This window comes from Callospermophilus lateralis, chromosome 14 (genome assembly GCF_048772815.1).
Source record: "Callospermophilus lateralis isolate mCalLat2 chromosome 14, mCalLat2.hap1, whole genome shotgun sequence".
Taxonomy (NCBI): Eukaryota; Metazoa; Chordata; class Mammalia; order Rodentia; family Sciuridae; genus Callospermophilus; species Callospermophilus lateralis.
The window spans coordinates 49,283,399-49,303,334 of NC_135318.1; the positions used below are offsets into that span (position 1 = coordinate 49,283,399).

The 19,936-nt window shown below is 42.3% G+C and overlaps 2 protein-coding genes across 5 annotated transcripts in view; one reads left to right on the top strand and one right to left on the bottom strand.

The window, feature by feature from the left end:
- Positions 1-399: 399 nt before the first annotated feature.
- LOC143380143 (activator of 90 kDa heat shock protein ATPase homolog 2) lies at positions 400-12,668 on the top strand. Of its 2 annotated transcripts, XM_076832910.2 has the most exons (9): positions 400-562; positions 1,736-1,926; positions 5,829-5,914; positions 7,934-8,048; positions 9,101-9,189; positions 10,349-10,465; positions 10,922-11,023; positions 11,600-11,651; positions 11,757-12,668. In XM_076832910.2, the coding sequence occupies exons 1-9, from the start codon at positions 483-485 to the stop codon at positions 11,927-11,929; spliced, it is 1,005 nt and encodes a 334-aa protein (XP_076689025.1). In that variant the 5' UTR covers positions 400-482; the 3' UTR covers positions 11,930-12,668. The 2 variants fall into 2 exon arrangements, with proteins under 2 accessions (XP_076689025.1, XP_076689026.1); XM_076832911.2 differs by lacking the exon at positions 10,349-10,465.
- The window catches only part of Usp34 (ubiquitin specific peptidase 34), a 224,002-nt gene continuing 216,725 nt past the window's right edge, over positions 12,660-19,936 (bottom strand). For all 3 annotated transcript variants that reach the window (XM_076832908.2, XM_076832907.2, XM_076832909.2), the window contains 5 exons: positions 18,013-18,092; positions 15,515-15,655; positions 15,275-15,418; positions 14,030-14,189; positions 12,660-13,821 (listed from right to left, as the gene is read on the bottom strand). In XM_076832908.2, coding sequence (XP_076689023.2) covers positions 13,214-13,821; positions 14,030-14,189; positions 15,275-15,418; positions 15,515-15,655; positions 18,013-18,092 — 1,133 coding nt within the window. In that variant the 3' untranslated portion in view covers positions 12,660-13,213. The remainder of the gene's footprint in view (positions 13,822-14,029; positions 14,190-15,274; positions 15,419-15,514; positions 15,656-18,012; positions 18,093-19,936) is intronic.

Consider the following 19,936-nt stretch of genomic DNA (forward strand, 5'->3'; position numbering starts at 1 on the left):
AGAGCGCGCTGGGTCTGGGGTCGGGTCCCGTCCTCAAACTCCGGGTTCACCTAAAACCAGGACCCAGCCGGCCGCAGGCAGCCCGCAGCGTCCCCCTACTCCCCGCCGCGCTGCCTGTCATTGGAGATAACTGCAATCGCAATAAGCATCCCGAGTCGTGTCTCGGCCACTCGCAGGCGGCCGAGGCTTCCCCTTCTTGGCGTTTGCGGGGCCAGACGCGCAGCGGAGCCCGGGGCCCTCGAGCCCGAGTCCCTTCCAGCCCCCCCCCCCCCCCCCCCGCCTCCGGCCTCCCGGAACCCGGCCAGGGCTCCTCGGCGAGCCGCAGCGGAGCGGGTGGCGGGGCGGGGCGGAGCCGGGGGCGGGGATTTCTGGCACTTTCTGGGCGCTGCGAGCGTGCTGCTCCCGGCTCGGAGGCCGGAAACGCCGGCGCGGAGCCGCAGCCGCCGCGGTCTGTCCTTGTTCTCCGCGGAGGCCAGGCAGCCATGGCCAAGTGGGGCCAGGGGGACCCGCGCTGGATCGTGGAGGAGCGGGAGGACGGCACCAACGTGAACAACTGGCACTGGTGCGGCGGGCGGGGGCGCGGCGGGCGGCCTCTGTCCTCCCGGAGCCGGGCTGGGCCGCAGGGACCGGGCCTCCCTGGGCCTCGCGGCCGGGCGGGTTGGGTGGGATTGGGCCAGGCGCTCTCCCCGGCGGCCGAGGACCGCTGCCCTGGGGCCCTCTGAGGCAGGAGGTGGCGCTCCTCCCTACCCTGCTCGCCCGGCTTCAGGCTCCTCCCTGAAAGTTAGGCTGGGCCCCACGAGTGACTTCTGATGTACCCTTTCTCCTCTGACAGCCTCAGGGAGGCCGCAGACCTTAGGGCCTCTGGCCTCACCCCACCCTCTGCCCTCTGGATGCCCCTGGATATTAAAAGGGAGTGGGGTTGTGTGTGTGCGTGTGCGTGGGGGATGCCTTGATGTGGAAAGGACCGCAGGAATTTGGGTCCTTCTGCACCTAAATAACTTGGTGGTCCACCCTTGAGCCCTGCTTTCTTTGAATTTGAGCTAGTTAGCGTCCTCTTTGTACCTTATCAGAAACACTCGGGATGATGCCTGCCTCCCTCTCTCCCTTAGAGCTTCAGGAAGGGATGCCCTCAGGTCCCCAGGGCTGGGGCACCTCAAGACCAACAAGAGCCTTCTGAGACAGGTCCTAAGTCAGAGCCAAGCCACCAACCTGTGGGGATGGCAGCATGACTTGGCTGGCACTTTCTGGGCGCTGCGAGTTTCCTAGGCCCAGCTCCATGGATAGGGCACTGACTTAGCCCATTTCTTTCCTCCAAAATGGGAATATTATTTGAGAAGATTGCATGAGGTAATGCATATGTGGAAACACTTGTAATTGGTTTTGTCATGATTGGTGTTCTTTCAATTATTACCCCATTTACATATATGTGGCCCAGGCTTTGCCCATCTATTTCCAATGTGTGAGATTCCTAGACCCTCTTTCCCCCAAAAGATAGTGTTTTTTAAAAGACAAAATATGATTTGGCTGATAACAAGGAACTCAGCAGGAGGATTAGAAAATACTTGGTACGAAGCTTGTTGGAGAAGCATGTTGGAGGGTGGCAGGCTTCTCAAGGCAATTTGAGAGGACTTGGGCTGAATTGGCTGGGCCTGGATGCCACCGGGGTACCCAGTCTGGTCTGGTGGATAGCAGCCTGGGCTTCCATTCACCACTGTGCCCTTATGATCCCTGGCAGGACAGAGAGAGATGCCACCAGCTGGTCCAAGGGGAAGCTCCGAGAGCTGTTGGTGGGCATCACTGTGGAGAATGAGGCTGGCCACTGTGAGGTCAGTGAACTGAAGCAGATGGAAGGTGAGGCTTCCTGCAGCAGCCGCAAAGGAAAGCTGATTTTCTTCTATGAGTGGAACATCAAGCTGGGCTGGAAAGGTAACGTCTCTGTGTGTGTGTGGGGGGGAGGGTAGAAGAGAGGGGGGGGTAGAACTGCGAATAGCCTGGGTCAGTTGGTTTATTCATTCAGTGAATATCTTTTAGGCCTCTGAGTTGGCATTAGTAGTTCCTGACACTAAGACTGCCCTTGGTGTTGCTGGGTCCCAGAAGCTGGAGCTCCCCTTTCTTCCTGCAGTCAGGCTGCTTGGCGCTCATTGGGCTGAGCTGACCCTTTTCTACAGGCTCCCCTGCTGGAGCCTCATGGAGTTGCTCCCTGGGACAGCCTCCCTTTCCCTGGCAGCTGCCTGCCTCCTCAGGTTCTTATCCTGAGTGAAGCCCTCTCTCTCTATCCTGTAATGAATTGCAGACCCCCTCCTTGTACCCTCTCTCTTCCTACTTCATTTTTCCCTAAAGTGTTGATATTTAGTATGCTCTATGTGATACTCCTCCTCCTCTCTTCATCAGGGCAGGAATTTTTATTTTCTTTTTTTTTAGTTGTAGGTAGACACAATATCTTTGATTAATTAATTAATTTATTTATATGTGGTGCTGAGGATCGGACCCAGGGCCTCGAACATGCTAGACAAGTGCTCTACCACTGAGCCACAACCCTAGCCCCAGGGATTTATTTTTATAACAGAATTATTGAGATACAATTCACATACTTTATAATTCAGCCATTTTAACATGCATCATTGAGTGGTTTCTCAGTATATTCAGAGTTGTATATTCAGATTGTCACCACAGACAATTTTAAAACATTTCTTCACCCCAGAAGAAACCGTGTGCCATTAACAGTCATTCCCGGTTTCCTTTTTCCCAGGCCCCTGGCAGCCATCAATCTACATTTTATCTCTATAGATTTGACTCTGAACATTTTATATAAAAGGAATCTTTTTTAAAAAATTTTTTAGTTGTAGTTGGACACAAACACCTTTACTTCACTTGTTTATTTTTTTATGTGGTGCTGAGGATCGAACCCAGGATCTCCCATGTGCAAGGCGAGCGCTCTACGGCTGAGCCACAACCCCAGTCCCTAAAAGGAATCTTACTGTATGTGGTATTTGGTGTTGGATTTCTTTTACTTCATGTTTTTCAAGGTTTGTCCATGGTATAATACACATGAGTGTTTCATTGTTTCTTGTAGCCTAGAAACATTTCATTGTATGGATGGAACACATTTTCTTTATCCATTCATCAGTTGATGGACATTTTGGTTATTTTTACTTTTGGGGAGTTTGGGCTGACTTTTCCTGTGTACTTAGCTCCTGGCTGGATGGACAGTGTGTGTGCAATAAATAACCAAGGATATGGAGACACAGGAAAAGGAAGAAGAGGATAAAGGGTGGGAGCTGGTTGTGGAGGATTGTGCTGTGTTCAAGTTTGGGCCTCAACCCTAGAGTTAGCTCTTCTCTGGAGAATTTGTTGGAGATCAGCCTGTACCTGGCCACAGCCTGGGGCTGCCTTCCTAGCAGGAGCCAGAACCCAGGAAGGCAGCAGCAAGCTTCAAAAGCAGTTCTACCCTGCCCTGCCTTGCAATAGGACCCTCCAGTTGGGAGTTTGTCCTCAGTTTCTCTCCCACTGGCTACTGCTGGCTCCTGCCTTCTTCCCCAGGGCAGGGCTCTAGGTCCCTGAGGAGCCTCCTGGCCTGTGTCTGTTCCTTTTCCTTGGCCCAAAGCAGTAGCCCTTCTGGAATGAAGAAATAGTTCTCTAGCTCCAGGAGTGACACAGCCCTGATCACAGTGCATGGCTCCAGCCTTTGGGTCATCATCCTGCACCTGGAGGGCCTCTCTGAAGATGCTGGCCTGGAGCTGATCTGTCAGCTATCATTCCCGTTGTCTGTGAATTATAAGAACATGAAGCCCAACAAGCCCATGTAGTTTCAGTGGGATGAAGAGACCAGACTGTGCATAAAGCCCTGCAAGCTGCAGTCAAGAAGTGAAGGAGAGCAAGCAAGGCTTTGTTCTAGGGACGTCCTCCACTCCTACGTCACTGTTCTGCACCTCTTCCCACCTTGCACATTTCACATTGACCACATCTATAGGCCTATCTGGTAGCTCCCGTTTTCATTTTAGCATTTAGTCTCCTCATCTACTCCCTCAAAGGCTCTAGTAAGCGACACCTGTGTGGCTTGGAGCTCAGTCCATGCTGACAGCCCTCCTCTTATCCTGGAGAGTTGAGAGGTGCTAACTGGGGCTTTGACGAGTGCTGAGGACTTGTGTAAGGAAGGGTGAGGAAGATCATGCCTAGGCATGACCAATGTGAAGCCAGAGAGCGGTGTGTGCTCTGGAAGTGAGTCCTGCACTCTTCAGGTCTCTTTGGGGGTCGGGGGAGGGGAGTCAGGAAAGGTCTAGTCATTTCAGTGGAGGGTGAATGTAACCTGCATTGTGATTACAAAAAAAAAAAAAGGTGGCAGGGGGCTGGGATTGAGGCTCGGCGGTAGAGCGCTCGTCTAGCACATGCGAGGCCCTGGGTTCGAGCCTCAGCACCACATAAAAATAAATAAAATGAAGGTATTGGTGTCCAACTACTTCTGAAAAAAAAAATTCCTGTTTGTCTCCAGAGGCTCTGCAAGGTTGGGATCAATCCTGAATTAAGTTTATGTGTTGGGCTGGAATATAGCTCAATTGGTAGAGTGCTTTCCTCACATGCACAAGGCCCTGGGTTTGATCCCCAGCACCACACATACACAAAAATGTTTATTTATGTGTTACATTTACTTTGACCATAAAAAAAAAGCACTTGAGATAGTCTTACATGTGGTCATCAGAAAATAAGCCATTTCTGATGCTTATACTCCTTGACCTCCAAGGCATAGGAGTGCCTTCTGCTGTGTACCTGAGAACTCCTTTCCTACCTTGTCTAGTGGCAGTGAAATGCCTCTAGGTCATGCCCAAATGTGTCTTTTGCTGTGTCTGATTTCTGAAAAATGTTCTAGTTGGTTGGCTCTGCCATTGGAGCTCAGTAGTCATTTTGAATGTAACTGCACTAAATACTTTTTCCAGATCAGTATAATAAAGGAGTGATGTGCAACTAAAATATAAAAATCCCAGGCTACAGGCAGAAGGCAGCTGTGAGGGCTGCAGTTGTGTCCTTGCAGTAGGCGCACTCAAGTCCTGGAGGAAATCCAGCCACACACAGACCATGTGAAACTTCTGGGAACTACAGCCCTCTTCCCTTCATACTTTCTGTAATCAGATCTCCTTATCCCTTTCTGTCCTTCCATCCCTAAGTGGCTACTCCCTATTAAGAAAGCTCTTCATCCTGCTTTGACCTGCCAAAGAACACTGGGAAAAGAAGGGAAATATGAGCAGAGTTCAGGGGCACTCACCTGACTCTGAGTCTGAGGCAGGAGGATCATAAGTTCAAGGCCAGCCTCAGCAATTTAGCAAATTTCTGTCTCAAAAAAAAAAAAGCAGGGGCTGAGGATGTAGTTCAGTTGTAAAGTGCTTGCCTTGCATTCATGAGGCCTTGAGTTCAAGTCCCAGAATCACCAAGTAAGAAAGAAAGAAAGGGAGGAAGAGAAGGAGGGAGGGAAAGAAAGTAAGCTGACCTTAAGTATATATATATATATATATATATATATATATATAAAGGTGGAGAGGGACTGTGGGCTGAGGATGTAGCTCAATGGTAAAATGTGCCTTGGTGCAGTCTAGTACCATAACGGGGAAGAAAAAAAAAAAAAAAAAAAACAGGAAAACACAAGTTACGGACCCTCTTCCTCCTGCCAAACTGCTGTCCCTGATTTCTGTGCACATCTGGTTAGCCAGTCTTGTGCCATCTGTCCTGGCTGCTCCTTTCTGATATGGCTGCAACCTTTGAGGGAGGTGAGACCTCTGTTTTGCGTAAAACCAGTTGTGTTTTTTTTAAATCAAAGAACCCATTTTGCTTATTTTTAGGTACACTTAAAGAGTCTGGTGTGAAGCACAAAGGATTGATTGAGATACCAAACCTTTCTGAAGAAAATGAAGTAGATGACACCGAGGTATCCGATGGAGTTTTTTTTCTTTTTCAGTTTTTCAACTCCAGCTTCGGCTATAGATGTTGGGTATTTGCATAACTGTTTCCCAGACTATGACTCTTGGGTGGTAGTTGTGGTGAATTTTGGACGGTTTCTTTTCCAAGAAGGATGCTTCACTGTGTGGAGCTAGAGTGGCGAAGGAAGAGGAGGAGCTCCAGGAAGCCTCGATTCCCCTGGGGACCAGGTGGGCCCTGGGCAGGTGACTGTACCCTTCACAGCCTCCTCATCTGGAAAATGGGCATAATTTATGCTTCAGGGGTGTCACCAGGTTAAAATGTGACAAAAATGTATGTACTGTCCAGTGCTCAGGCCACTTGCATGGCTTGCTGAATGTGACTTTGTTTCACTTTCCTTGTACCTTTGCTGTTTCCCTCTAAGTGACAATTCTCGGCCTTTAGCTGTTCTCCCTTGGGTATGTCATGATTTTTTGTAAACTAATATTTAGTAGGTGTTGCTTTTGACCGGTCTCCCGGTCCTCCTGGAGATGAAGCCTGTGTCAGTCCTGTGCCTGGCTTGCTGGTGGTGCCCTCTTGATGTGGAAAGCCTGTCTCTGAGAGAGAGACCATTTGTAGAGCAGCTATATTTTCCGAAACAAAATAGTCTGGTGAAGGGTCTTTTTTGGTTTGTGAATGTTCTTAACATGAAGGCTTCCCAAAACGCAGGAACTCAGTCATGCTGAGCAGTGCCTGGTGTGTGCACAATCTCCCCACTGGCCGTTATGGAAGGATATCAAATGCCCTAAAGGCAGGGCTGCCTTCAGACTGGTGTGGCCATACATCAGGGGCTGGGATGGTTTCACTTTGTTATATTCAGATCATCAGCTGAGAAGCTTTTCAATAGCATGTTAACTTGGTCTTTTAGATTTTGACCCTCAGGAACATTATAGAACAAACTCTAGATTTGAAGAGGCCTGGGCACGAAGCCCAGCTTAACTGCATCAGGACTGAAGCGCCTTCAAACCAACATCTCTTTTGTTCTGAGAAAACCACTGAGTGCTCTTGATGCTTACCTTCTCCTTCTACCTTCTCCATCTGTACTCTGTTCTTTCTTCCATACATTCCCTTGCCTAGTTCTCCTCCCTGTCAAAGTGTGTAGCCAACGGCCAGGTTATATGGGGACTTGATTTCCATTTTTTTTTTTTTTTTTTTGCAGTACTGGGGATTGAACCTGAGGTACTTTACCATTGAGCTACATCCCCACATCCCCAGTCCTTTCAGTCCTTTTTCTTTTCTCTTGAGATAGGGTGTCTCTAGGTTGCCCAGGCTGGCCTCAAACTTGCCATCTTTCTGCCGCAGCCCCCTGGGTGACTGGGATTACATAGGTGCACCACCACTCCCTGCTTCCATTTTCCTGATTATAGTGCCTTTGGGGTTCTAGAACACAGGTGTTCAATGTAAACATAATATAAGCCACATATGCAATTTAAGTATTTTAGTTGCCATATTAAAAAACAGGAAATAATTTAAATGAAGTTTTATTTAATCCAATATATAAAAGTGTGATTTTAACATGTAATTATATAAAAAAATTATTAATGAGGTATTTCCATTCTTTTTTCATACTAAGTCTTGGGAGTCTGGTGTATATTATATATAAAACTCATTGTACATCTTATTCAGAGCAGCCACATTTCAAGGGCTCAGTAGCTAGATATGGCTAGTGGCTGCCATACTAGACAGCACATTTTTTAGATCCTGATAAAAACTGCAGACTACATCAGCAATTTGATTCATGTACATAAGTGCACACAATTTCAAATGCAAGTAGTGATTCACATTCTATTCAAGGTCTGGCCACCAGTCCCATCAGTGCACCCTTGATTTAGAAGCCTTTACATTCTCTCCAGTGAAGAAACCTGCCATATTTCTTGCTGCCACTTCTTTCCCTCCCCAACCTTCACGGTTCTCCATATCCATAGAGCCAAATATTGCAAAAATACATTAAACCAGATTTTTCTTAGGTTTGTATTTTTCTGATTTGTAGGTGAACGTGAGTAAAAAGAAAGGAGATGGGGATATACTGAAGGATCTTATGAAAACTGCAGGCACCGCCAAGGTCAGGGAGGCCCTTGGAGATTACCTGAAGGCACTTAAGACGGGTAAAGAAGGCATCCCTTGTGAACCAGAGGGTTCCTTTTCTATTTACCCAAATTATGCTCTGCACTGTGGTCTGGATTCCCAGGTTAAGCTCTAAGCACACCTCTGTGTACTGCAGAATAAATTGTAGTCTCGATGTTGAGAGCTAAGTCATGGGTAAGAACATTATAATTAATGATCATCGGTATTGTACACAGCATGAATCATTTTTACTACAGAATTGGTAATCATAGTTTTCTGGAATGAAAATCTTCTAATCAGTTGTTTGTGTAATTACTTGTTTAATGTCTATCTTCCCTGCTAGACTATAAGCTCCATGAGGGCATGGAAGGTGTCTGTCTTGTTCACAGCTGTACCTCCAGCATCTAGCACAATGCCTGGCACAGAGTAGGTGCTTAATAAATTTTGTTGAATGAATGAATGTATGAATGCAAGTGATTGCAGGTATTATAGGTGTAGTTGAGATACACCTAGATAGTTCCTGTGCTGCATGGAAGTGAGGTTGTTGTCTTCTCCCTGAATTAGAGGAGTTTCCCACCAGGCAGAATGCTCGGCAGGGCCGTATCCTGCATTTCATTCTTGGGCCTGCCATCTAAGCATCGAAGTATTGGCATAGATAGGTTTGGGGTTGTCTCTTTTCCCACAAAACTGCACATGTAGCATGTGTGCGGCTGGCTCACAGACTTGAAAACTGTGAGAACAAGCTTGGTGAGGTGGTGGTGAAGCAACCAGAAAGTGTCCAGTTTTGATAGTAGGTGAGTTAATCATATAAAACTTAGCTATTTGGAAAAGAAGTTTTGAAAATTCTACTTTTTTAAAGAACTTGATCAAAGGAATTTGAAAAAAGAAAATAGCAGACTTTTGTTGCTTCATAAAATTTGTGATGTGAAGCACCAGTAGTCTATGGAGTAGTCTTGAAATCCTCAAAATGCTGTAGGAATTCTTTTACAAATATCAATTTTTTTTTATTTTCTCACATGCTATTTCTACCTTACTCTTTGTGCTTAAAAGGAAATAGATCTTTATTAAAACCATTTCCCACATTTTTTTATAGAATTTACAACTGGAATGATTTTACCAACAAAAGCATTGTCAACGCAGGAATTAACTGTTAAAAGGAAACCAAGTGAAAATACCTTGCAGGTATGAGACCTTTGGTGCCAAAGTGTGGGGAGGGGATAAAGGAAATGCTTAAGTGAATCAAAGCTCCAGATGGTCTATTGATGATGAAGAACAGTAAGGAAGGCATTAATCTACCCTTGCATCCCCTGTGACACTTTAAAGATTTGCCATTTTGTTGTGGAAATGATAAAAGGAGACCCTTGTGTGTTTTGTGGTGCTGGGGATTGAACCCAGGGCCTTGTACATGCTAGGCAAGCACTGTACCACTGAGCAACATCCCCACACTGAAAATTTTCATTCTTGATGTAAGAAAATGTGTAAACAGGACTTTTAATGGTCCCTTCCATCAAGAATGAGTCTCAGGAGCACACCTGTAATCCAAGTGGCTTGGGAGGCTGAGACAGAGGATCTCGAGTTCAAAGCCAGCCTCAGCAATGGTGAGGTGCTTAGCAACTCAGTGAGACCCCATCTCTAAATAAAATACAAAAATAGGCTGGGGATGTGACTCAGTGGCCAAATGGCCCTGCGTTCAATCCCCAGTACCAAAAAAAAAAAAAAAAAAAAAAAATGAGTCTCAGGCTGGGAAGGTAGCTCAGTGGTAGAGTGCTTTCCTGGAACACCCAAGGGCCTATGTTCAATTCCCAGGACTGTCCCCACCCCCAAACATATAAACATATGTATCCACACACACACCAGTGGTATACACACATGAGTGGATGGCAGGCAGTGTTCTTTGCTAGGCAAGATTATAAAACCTTACCAGGTGACTTTTAGGTTCACATACCACAGTGGGAGAAACTTTTCTCTTGACTTTGGGGGTGGGAGATTTTAGGTCCTCTTCTTAGAATTGGGGAATGTGTGCATGTGTATCACCCTTTAGCTTTAAGTGTGATCATCTTTCATCCCATTTGTTATACCCCCTGGGTATGTCCAACTGGGATTAAAGGGTGTTTAGCCATAGCCTGGGATTGGAACAGAGTTTAAGAGCTCATAGGAACAATAAGCTTTTTCCAAAGTGAAGACTTGATAGAGCTAAGAAAAAGGCTTTTCTTGATGCTTTCATGTGTGTTTGGAAGGTGTAGTGTAGAATTTGGGATGGTTTTATTGAGAAGACTAAAATCCCAGCATTGTTCTCTCTTGATGTGCTTCATTATTCCCTGGAACCTCTTCTCTTCTTGAGGCTCATGCCTCATCTCCAGTAGCACTGGGCGTAAGGATTCCCACTGTGGCTCTGCACATGACAGAACTGTTTGATACAACAGTAGAGCAGCTATATGGCATTTTCACCGTGAAGGATGTAAGTCAACTCCCTAAGCTTGTATCCTAAATGCTGACATTGGGGGAAAATGTGCCACAAAGAACAGGAGGTGTTGTTTTTCCTTGTGGTTCTGGGTTTGATTGAAGTGCTATGGGACAGTGGTGATGAAAATGAAGGAGAATGGCTTCTAAATAATTTGAGGGAACAAAGATGGATGGTTTGGGGGCCTGTATCAGCAGTTATAGGATATAGTAGTTAATCAAATTTTCTCCCTGTAGGCAAGAAAGCAAGCAAAAGATGTGGCCAGGATTAAAACAAAACAAAAAAACCCCAGAGTTAAATAATGTACTTTACACTTAAATTAAAAAGGTAATAGCAGGGCTGAGAGTGTAGTTTGGTGGTAAAGTGCTTGCCTAGAATGCCCAACACCTTCACACACACACACACGGTAACAGCATGTGTTGGAATGTCATGTCTGTTGTTTTGCTTCGCTAGTTGGTGCAAAAATTTTCCAAAGCTCCTGCTGTATTAGAAGCTGAAAAAGGAGGAAAATTCCAAATGTTTGATGGGAACATCACTGGTGAATACATAGAATTGGTAAGTAATCACAGGGTTAAAGCTGGGACTTGCTTGGTCTTTATGTCTCTGCTGGTTTTAACTTGATTTGGGCTTTATCTGAGCTCATATTATCTTGAAAATTTTATAAAGTTATTCGTAAAATAAAAGTGGTTATATACACACAGACATCATTAAGTATTCGAAGTAATGATAAAGCTATAAACTGTCAGTTATCATGCAGATGCTTAATGATTTTCAAAAAAACAAATCTTGGGCTGGGATCTAGTCCTAGCATGGGAAGAGGATAAAAAGGTCTGAACTCCAATCAATCCCTCCTCTGGTTCTGTCATTAGAGTGTGTTGCCTAATGTCACTTACTTCATCCTTGACATTGACTCAGTTGTGGCTACCAGTATTACTTACTGTTCTTTGATGTTAATTTGCTGTTAGCAGTAAAGAATGGATTATTGGTCATGCCAGCATGTAAAACTGAAAGGTATTGTTCACTGATTTCTTCTCGTACTTAGGGATTTTAACTGAAAATGATTGTCTTTCTGTGTTGTACTGTGGGAGGTTTTAAAAGGTGTTTTCAGTGGAATTTTCTTTTGTTTTTCAGTTAAAAAACAGCAAGATTGTCATGAAATGGAGGTGTAGGAACTGGCCAGAAGGTATGTTATATGACCTTTGCGTATAAAGGTCCAACCACACTCACATTGGTATGGAGAAATTTTCCTTTTCTTAGAGCAGTAATAAGGCTCCTATTTTTCTTCCAGAACACTATGCAACAGTTGCACTGAATTTTGTACCTACTCTAGGGCAAACGGAATTACAATTGGACTGTAAAGGAGTTCCTGTCTGTAAAGAAGAAAATATGAAATTCTGTTGGCAGAAGCAGCATTTTGAAGAAATAAAAGGTTTACTCCAGCTGCCCACCCTCAATGGTTGAGTAGGTTTTATAAGGGCATTTTTTTTGATAGTAGGACGTATCATATTTCACGTCCCTGTCGTTCCTTAAAAAAAAAAAACAAGACCCCCCCAAATCTTAATTTATTTGATATTGGATGAAATCCAGGAACTTATACAGAATTAAAAAGCATTGTTTGGCAAATTTCAGTTGAAAATAGTAAGCAACCTGAAATTAGGTCTGTTTACCCCACCTTCCATAGATTTCCTCTGGAAATAGACGGCGTAAAGATAGTTGAAGCTTCCCAAGGTAAAGGTAGTCCTAACAAGCTTACTCTCAGATGTAGTTTAAGTTATAGAAGATAAAAAATAAACGGCATGTTATAATAATCCTTTGTTTTACTTTAGGGTTAAGGTGTGTAGCTCTTAGGTAAACAGTGGCATATTGCATTTCAAAAGCCTGCTAACTTGAGGGATAGTTGACTGTGTGCTGTTACAGTCCTCTCTGTCCTTTTTGGTTAGCCCTGCAACGGTTATGCACTCTGGGGTAGAGAGGACTAAGAAGTTGATGGGCTGAATTGCTTTTTGGGACTCCCACGAAGACTTGTAATGAAACAGAATGGAGTGGATAATTGCTTCTCCCATTCATGGTTTCCTCAGTACTTGCATCTGAGAAGACCGAAGCAACGTATGTAAACAAATAAAAAGTCATCACAATCAGTTTAATTAAGTGCACAGAATAGCAATCAGTCATGTCAATAAAAATAAAACAATTATTTTTACATCAAGTGTGCTTTATTTCCTCCACAGGTATTCTGTTAAATAAAGCACCATTTATATACTGCCAGGCCACAGCTAAAGAGGATTCTTTACAGAATCAAATTTCTTGTGGTTGTTCCGTATACAAGTAAACTTAATTTTGATAATAAGAACCACAGCGATCGGAGGCAATCTGCCTCTATTATAAGGTACAAAACTGGCACAGAGGACACCATATTATACACAGTAAAAATGCTGTAAGTTTAAATTACATTGTACAGGGCTAGGAAACCCTGTTTCTCCCAGACAGCCATATTAAATGAAAGCCACTACAGTGAACTCTTAATTACATAAAACATATCCATTATCTGATTGCCCTTTAGAAAGTATACTGAAGATGCAAGTTTTTTCATCTGGATCTGCCTGACCAAGAATTAAGCCTATAAATCTATCTTGCCATTCAAGCAGAGAGCACTGGACAAACTGAAGCACAAAACAAATAAGCAAAACTTATACAAACAGCATGGGGGGGGGAGGGTACTTAAAAGTAGACATGCTACATCTAGTGTCAAGAAGCAGCTTGGTTTCCTTTACTGGATATCCTTGTGACCACATGGATTGTAGATTCAATGGTCCTACACAGGGTATCTAAAATGTCATGTTGCTGCATGTGACTAAATAGTCCTCTGGAATGGCCACAACTGAGTGATAAAGCAGCTTCAGGGTCCTGGGAGGGCAAAGCTTGACCATCACAGCTTCTCAAGTCAGCTAAATCAGACAGAACTGCAGAGATAGAAGTAGAAGGGAACTCAGAGTCTTCCTCAGTGAGGGAGGGATCCTTAGAACAGTGGAGGTCTTTAAATTCTTTACAATCTTCAAATCTACCATTGCTGGACTGTTCTTCCGCTTGCTGTGACCTGATATTTGACATGTCTTCTGAAAACGAAGATGGAACTTCCATTCGGTATTCTTTAACAGAACTATTTTCAGGGGAAGGAAGATCTTGCTCAGTTCCTGGATCGATAATTGAGGAGTCTCTTGTTTCATTGTCTGAAGTACTAGTTGGGGTTAGGGCTTCCCTGGTTTCTGTTTTCATGTCACTGATGCAGCTGTCTACAGTGTGCTCCTCGTCACTGCTAACACGTCTTCTTTTAACAGGAGTGGCCCCTTCATCATCTGTGAAGACAGATATCAAAATGAAACCTTCTCTGGAAGTGGTCATAAGATCACACATAGGGGATAGTAATTGTGGGAAGGCAATTTTGTTATCAACATTTATATTTGGGAGATTCAATGGAATATACAGCATTATAAAGTCCATTACATCATGCATTCTTTCCATTCCCAACCCTAAAGGTAGAGTATTAATGTCCATAAAGCTAACCTTTAGTTTTTCTTTCTTTGGCTTCTTGCTCTTGGAGTGAGTTTCTTTGTTGCAGACAAGTCCTACATTTGCTTAAAAGCTCTTGCAGAGTTGGAATTAGAGCTGGGTTTAACTGTTTGGGAGTGTGCACTGACAGAAGCAAAGCAAGAGCCCTCAGGTCCTACAAAAACCCAGAGAGGAACATTTCAATTTTTAAAGCCAACCTTTTGACACAACCATTTTGCAGGTAAACGCAGATTATTTACTTTCCCAGAAGTCCATTCTGGTTTAGTTTCTCTGATATTTTTTAGGAAAAATACTAACAGTGGGCTTGGTGGTGCATGCCTATAATCCCAGTGACTTGGGTTGCTGAGGCAGGAGAATCCTGAGTTCAAAGCCAGCCTCAGCAACTTAGTGAGACCCTGTCTCAAAATAGAATATAAAAAAGGCTAGGGATGTGGCTCAGTGGTTAAGCGCCCCTGAGTTCAATTCCTGGTACACAAAAAAGGCGGGGGGTGGGGGGGTGGGGGGACCAAAACACGATAAAATCAGCCAGCACTGGGATACTACTATATTTCATCAGTGCTAAGTCACTAATTTTAAGCTCATGTCAAGTAAGACAGACTTAGGACAGTATTTTTCAAAATAGAAAAAACAAAACAAAAAAACTTCATGGAGACTTAATTTTAAAATCAAACCTTCAATGATCCATGAGAAATTTAGGTCTTAATATAGAAGTCACAGTTTCTCAAGCTAAATTCTGGTGAATGTCACAAAGGTCTTGCTCACTTAGCTTCACAATCTGTTCTGGTTTGTAAGCATCTTGTTACTTAGGAGGCTGCTGAGTGATATTCTTGCACATATTTCCAGGTTCCATTCTGTGACACAGCTGTTGTGGGGATCTACACAAATCAACTAATTCTCTAGTTTTAACTGCCTTTTATAATCAATAGGTATTAGACTGTTCAGGTTACTTAAGAGCCAGAGGCAGTAACAGAAACATCACAAGTAATGTTTCAAAAAGCAAAAACAAGCAGAGATAAAGGGAATATTTCCTTGTAGTTTTACTGTTCTTAAAATACTTCATGCATTAGCTCATCTTTTAAGGTGATAGAAGTGTGCTCTGTACACACAAGGCACAGCAAACACATTTTTAAAAACTTTTTTTCATTGCTTGTAACTTGGATGGTAAAATCTTACAAAGGCCAAACAGAGTTGATTTAAGGAGAATTTAAGAACACACCCAGTCTTTTACATAGTTCTTACCCCATTTAAAGAAGCACTTGCTTTGGAAATTTCAACCCGGTTGGTGAAATCAGACTGTAGATTCTGATACTGATTTATTAAGTTGGTAATAAGGGTGCTGATCAAATTGGCACAATTTGCTTCTGAAAACACTTGACTTTGAACCTGAAAAAGATGGTATAAAAAACATCTCCAAAAGACCAACATAATAAAAACATGCATTAACTAACTAGAAGTGACAGTTTCTAAAGCTCTTCGTACCTTTAGAAGGAAATGTGTCATGAATGTGTAGACAATATTGTTGTTTAGAAAAGTTCTTTCATCCATTAGGATACATTTAATATATTCTGCAAAAACAGGATCTTCACACAAAAGCTTGATGCAGTTTTTTGACATAGCAGACTAAAGTGGAGAGAAGAAGCACTGATGGTTAACCAATGAAGTAATAATGGGGACTTAAATGTCATGTATGACAGGACATTTAAAGTCACTTTAAATCATTGTTGAAAAGACACTTCCAACACAGTCTATGCAACTTGCAGTTATACCAACTGTCCTCCCAACACATTAAAATATTACAAATTTGGACTATATACCTGAGTGTAGGGGAAAGAAACTGAAAGTCAAAACTGAACATGCTTTAAACGAAGGCTGAGGGATGAAGATTGAAAGTTCAAAGCTAGCTTCAGCAACTTAAGCCCTAAGCAACTTAGTGAGACCCTGTCTCAAAATAAAATAAAAAGGGCTAGGGTTGTGGTTCAGTAGTTAAGTGCCCCTGGATTTAATCCCTTAAAAAAAAAAAAAAAAGAAATGTTGCTTTACTATCTAGCACTGAGAAGAACTAACAAGGACTGGAAAGATAAAGCTAATAGAATAGGATGAGAATGTTTTCAGGGACTCATAGTTATCTCAGAGAATTAGTAGTTCCAAGTACCCAGAAATTTCACTAAAATTTGGTTTTCCTGTTTGCAAATCATTCTGGCTTTTAGACACGAGATATATTCCCTAGGTGTGTGATTTAATAAAAGTATTTATATGGGGAAAAAAAAGGACTTTTTTTGTTTTAAATTGGAGCTTTGTGGTTACACATAGTAGTCTGGGTTCATGCTGACAAACACCTATACATGTAAATCATTTTTAGTTCATGATCGCCCTTTTCCTTCCTGTTCTTCTGTTTCCCTTTTCTTTCCTCTACTCTAATAGTCTTTCCTTTGATCATTTATTAATTTGTATTTTTAATTTTTAAATATTTATTTTTTGGTTTTAGGTGGACACAATATCTTTATCTTAATTTTATGTGGCACTGAGGATAGAACCCAGTGCCTGATGCATGCTAGGCAAGCACTCTACCACTGATCCACAACCCCAGCCCCTGTATATGATTTTTTAATGTACTAAAAGACTTTTTAAAAAGTTGAATAAAGTTTAGATAGTATACACATGTGTATACTTAATAAGGGTAATGAACTGTCATAAGAACATAAAAGTAGAGTAGGAATAGGACCCAGGTCTTTAGACCTTTAGTTTTAGGAAAGTCTGCCTTTTCCATGAAAAGGGCAACAGCATCAACAGGGCAGGGGGAAGCAGAGGTCTGCTCCAATTTACTGAACAAACCACTCAGCTCAAAAACCAACCAGGGAGCCCTCATCCCCTTTGTTACTAGGGACTGAACCCAAGGGCACTCTACTGCTGAGCTACATTCCCTCCCCTTCCTTTTTTAAAAAAATTTTGAACAGAATCTTATTAAAATGCTGAGGCTGGCCTTGGATTTGTAATCCTCCTGCCCTAGCATCTCAAGCTGCTGGGACTACAGGTGCTTGCCATCAGCCTGGCGCAGAAAATCACTTTTTGAATGTCTACCATAGCTAAATGAGACCCATGCCTCTCAAGGCGACCTACTGAAGAAAAGAAAGTAACATTTCACCAAAAGAAACAGATGATACCATATAAGACCTCTCAGTTTGGGAAAAGGACATAATGAATAACAATCATTACAGTACTTTATGACAAACATCTAGTAGAAACATCCAGTTGGAGGCTGGACCATACTTGTGAAACTATAATGTGGTTAAAAATTTGTGCCCATGAAGATCAACAAACTCATCTCTTCCACTGGGGTAAGGCAGATGCAATCAAGAAAAAAGAAAATTTTTTCTTTCAGGTTTTAAAGGGAGAGGGGATTCTTTAGGCCAGATCCAAGAACTGAGTCAAACCTTAGGATCAGTCTGGCTTGTTTGCTTGTTTTCCCAGTTCTCTTCAATTTAACAAGCATTATTTATGTGCCTAATTTATTCTAAGAAGCTGGCTCTTAAAGACACTTGAGGTAGGAGCTTTCCTATTCTCATGAGACTATTGGTAAGAAAACAATGCATAAAACTGTTGAAAAACTGAAGATCAGGAAGAACTAACCAGGCAACATGGTTTCTGCTAAAAGATTTTGGAATAGTGGAGGGGAGAGAAAGGGACATAAGCTTCTTCCCCAGGTATTTCCCCATTTTAGACTTTTCCCACGAATGTAGATACTGACCTACAGATATGAAATTCAATTATAAACAGCTTATCTGAAATATTTCCTGTGATACAAATCTACTGAAGTATAAAAGAAAGAGCCTCAAAAGGGAAACTAGATGTCCATGGTTTATTAAACTAACATTTCCATTAATTCTAAAACACAACCAGTTTCCAACCCATTGTTCCTAAAATTCCTGACCACTTGGCCAGGTGAGATAAAGACCAAATCTAAAACTCATGTGCTTTACCTGAGTCTGGCATAGCTCAGTCCAAAGTTTGGGGAACAGTGCAAGATGAAGTGGCAAGCCTTCATAGGCAACTAGGACACCTGATATTTAAAAAGAAATCAGAAGAGGTTACAAATTACACTACTGAGATACTAAACTACAGATACAAAAATTATAGCTGTTTCTGGTTATAACTATACATATTTTCTATAATTACAGAAATACAAAAAGTACTTATAGGGGAAGAATTCATTCCAATGTTTAACCAGTGAAGTATTTAACAGTACTCTGAATTTACTTTTATCCCATACCTCATTCCCAGAAGGATCTGAGCAACTTAAACAACTCTCCCTCCAAAGCTTTCTTGGACTAAAGGTATTACTATTCTGCATATTAGAAAATTTCCATGCAATAGTTTATTTCAGGGGAGACAGAAAAGATCAAATGGGAGATGTGGAGAATTAGAAGACATAATTTCCTCTTTGTGCTTCTCCAAAAATAGGGAGATCTCTAAACAAACACTGTTCTGAGTCTACCAGGTTTTTTTGCCTTGTCCCCCACAAGCTTTTGGGTGGATCATATCTGACATTTCAAGAGTGTCTAATCTCGATCATCTATGTTTGTTTTTATTTGGGCAGGTGTGGTACTGGGAATGGAACCCAGGGCCTTGCATATGCTAGGCAAACACCCTACCATTGAGCTACACACACCCCCAGCCCAGGAAACTTTATGATTTTAACCTCTTTATCTTGACTATTCCAGATGTCAAATATATTTTATATGGGATTTATTCCTCCCACCCTCCTACCTGTCTAACTACAAGATATTGCAATGCCACAGACCTACATAAATTTCTCATCTCCACATCTCTCCACCCCCAAAGAAACTGTAAATTTAAAGAAATATAACATAAGCTATCCTCTTCCAGGTTAGATCAGGAGTTGGCAAACTTTTCAGTAGAGGGCCAAATCATAAATTAGGCTTTGTGGCCACAGGATGTCTTCTGCAAGTACTCAACTGCCAAGGTGGTATGAACGCAGCACAGACAATACTAAATAAATGGCTGTGGCTGACTTAAGAGAAAAAAACAAAAAAACTGTGCATCTGGAGATTTGAATCTCATAATTTTCATGAGCCATACTTATTCAACTTTATTTAGCCATTTAAAAATATAAAACCTACTCTTATCTAGTAGGTAGCTGCTGATTATACAAAAATAGACAGCAAGTGAGTTAATAGTTTGCCAATCCCTTTACTACACTAAAGATTTTGAGAAAAATCTTAACAAGCAAATTAGAACAGCCAGTTATTCAACTTACCAAGGACACCTAGAATCCCTTTTGTAGATAAGCTTTTTTTTCTCCTGTCAAGATTCGTCAGTACCCTTGTAAAAACTCAAGGAAATTCTCATCTTTCTCCTTTACTCTCACCTAATCTGCTTGGAAGCATTTACCTACTGTAACATCATATACAGATAGGCAAAGAAAGACCTGTCATTAATCCTGTGGCTATAGGGAAAGTGTTTCTATGCTCCCTTGTTCCTTAATCTTAATTACCCATAAAATAAGAGAAGGGTTGGTATATTATGGTTCTTGGGTTGAGTTTGACTCACAGTCTATTTCTGTATGGTCTGATGAGCTAAAAATTAAAAATTAAGCTTAGGGAAAAAAATCTAAAAAGCCAAACAAAGAATATGTGACAGAGACCACATGTAGACTGCAAAGTCTAAAATATTTAGCTCTTCACAGAAAAAGTCTGCTAATCCTTGAATTAAAGGCTGTTCTATACAAACACTCTCATGAGAAGAACTGTTCACTATAAGCTTTTTTTTCTTTTTTTTTAAATCCCTGGTTATTCCCCAAAGTAAAATAATCCTTACTCTTCGTTTCCATAGCTATCAAAAAGCTAATACTACTATTTGGGAGCCAAGCCAGGGAACCTCGCT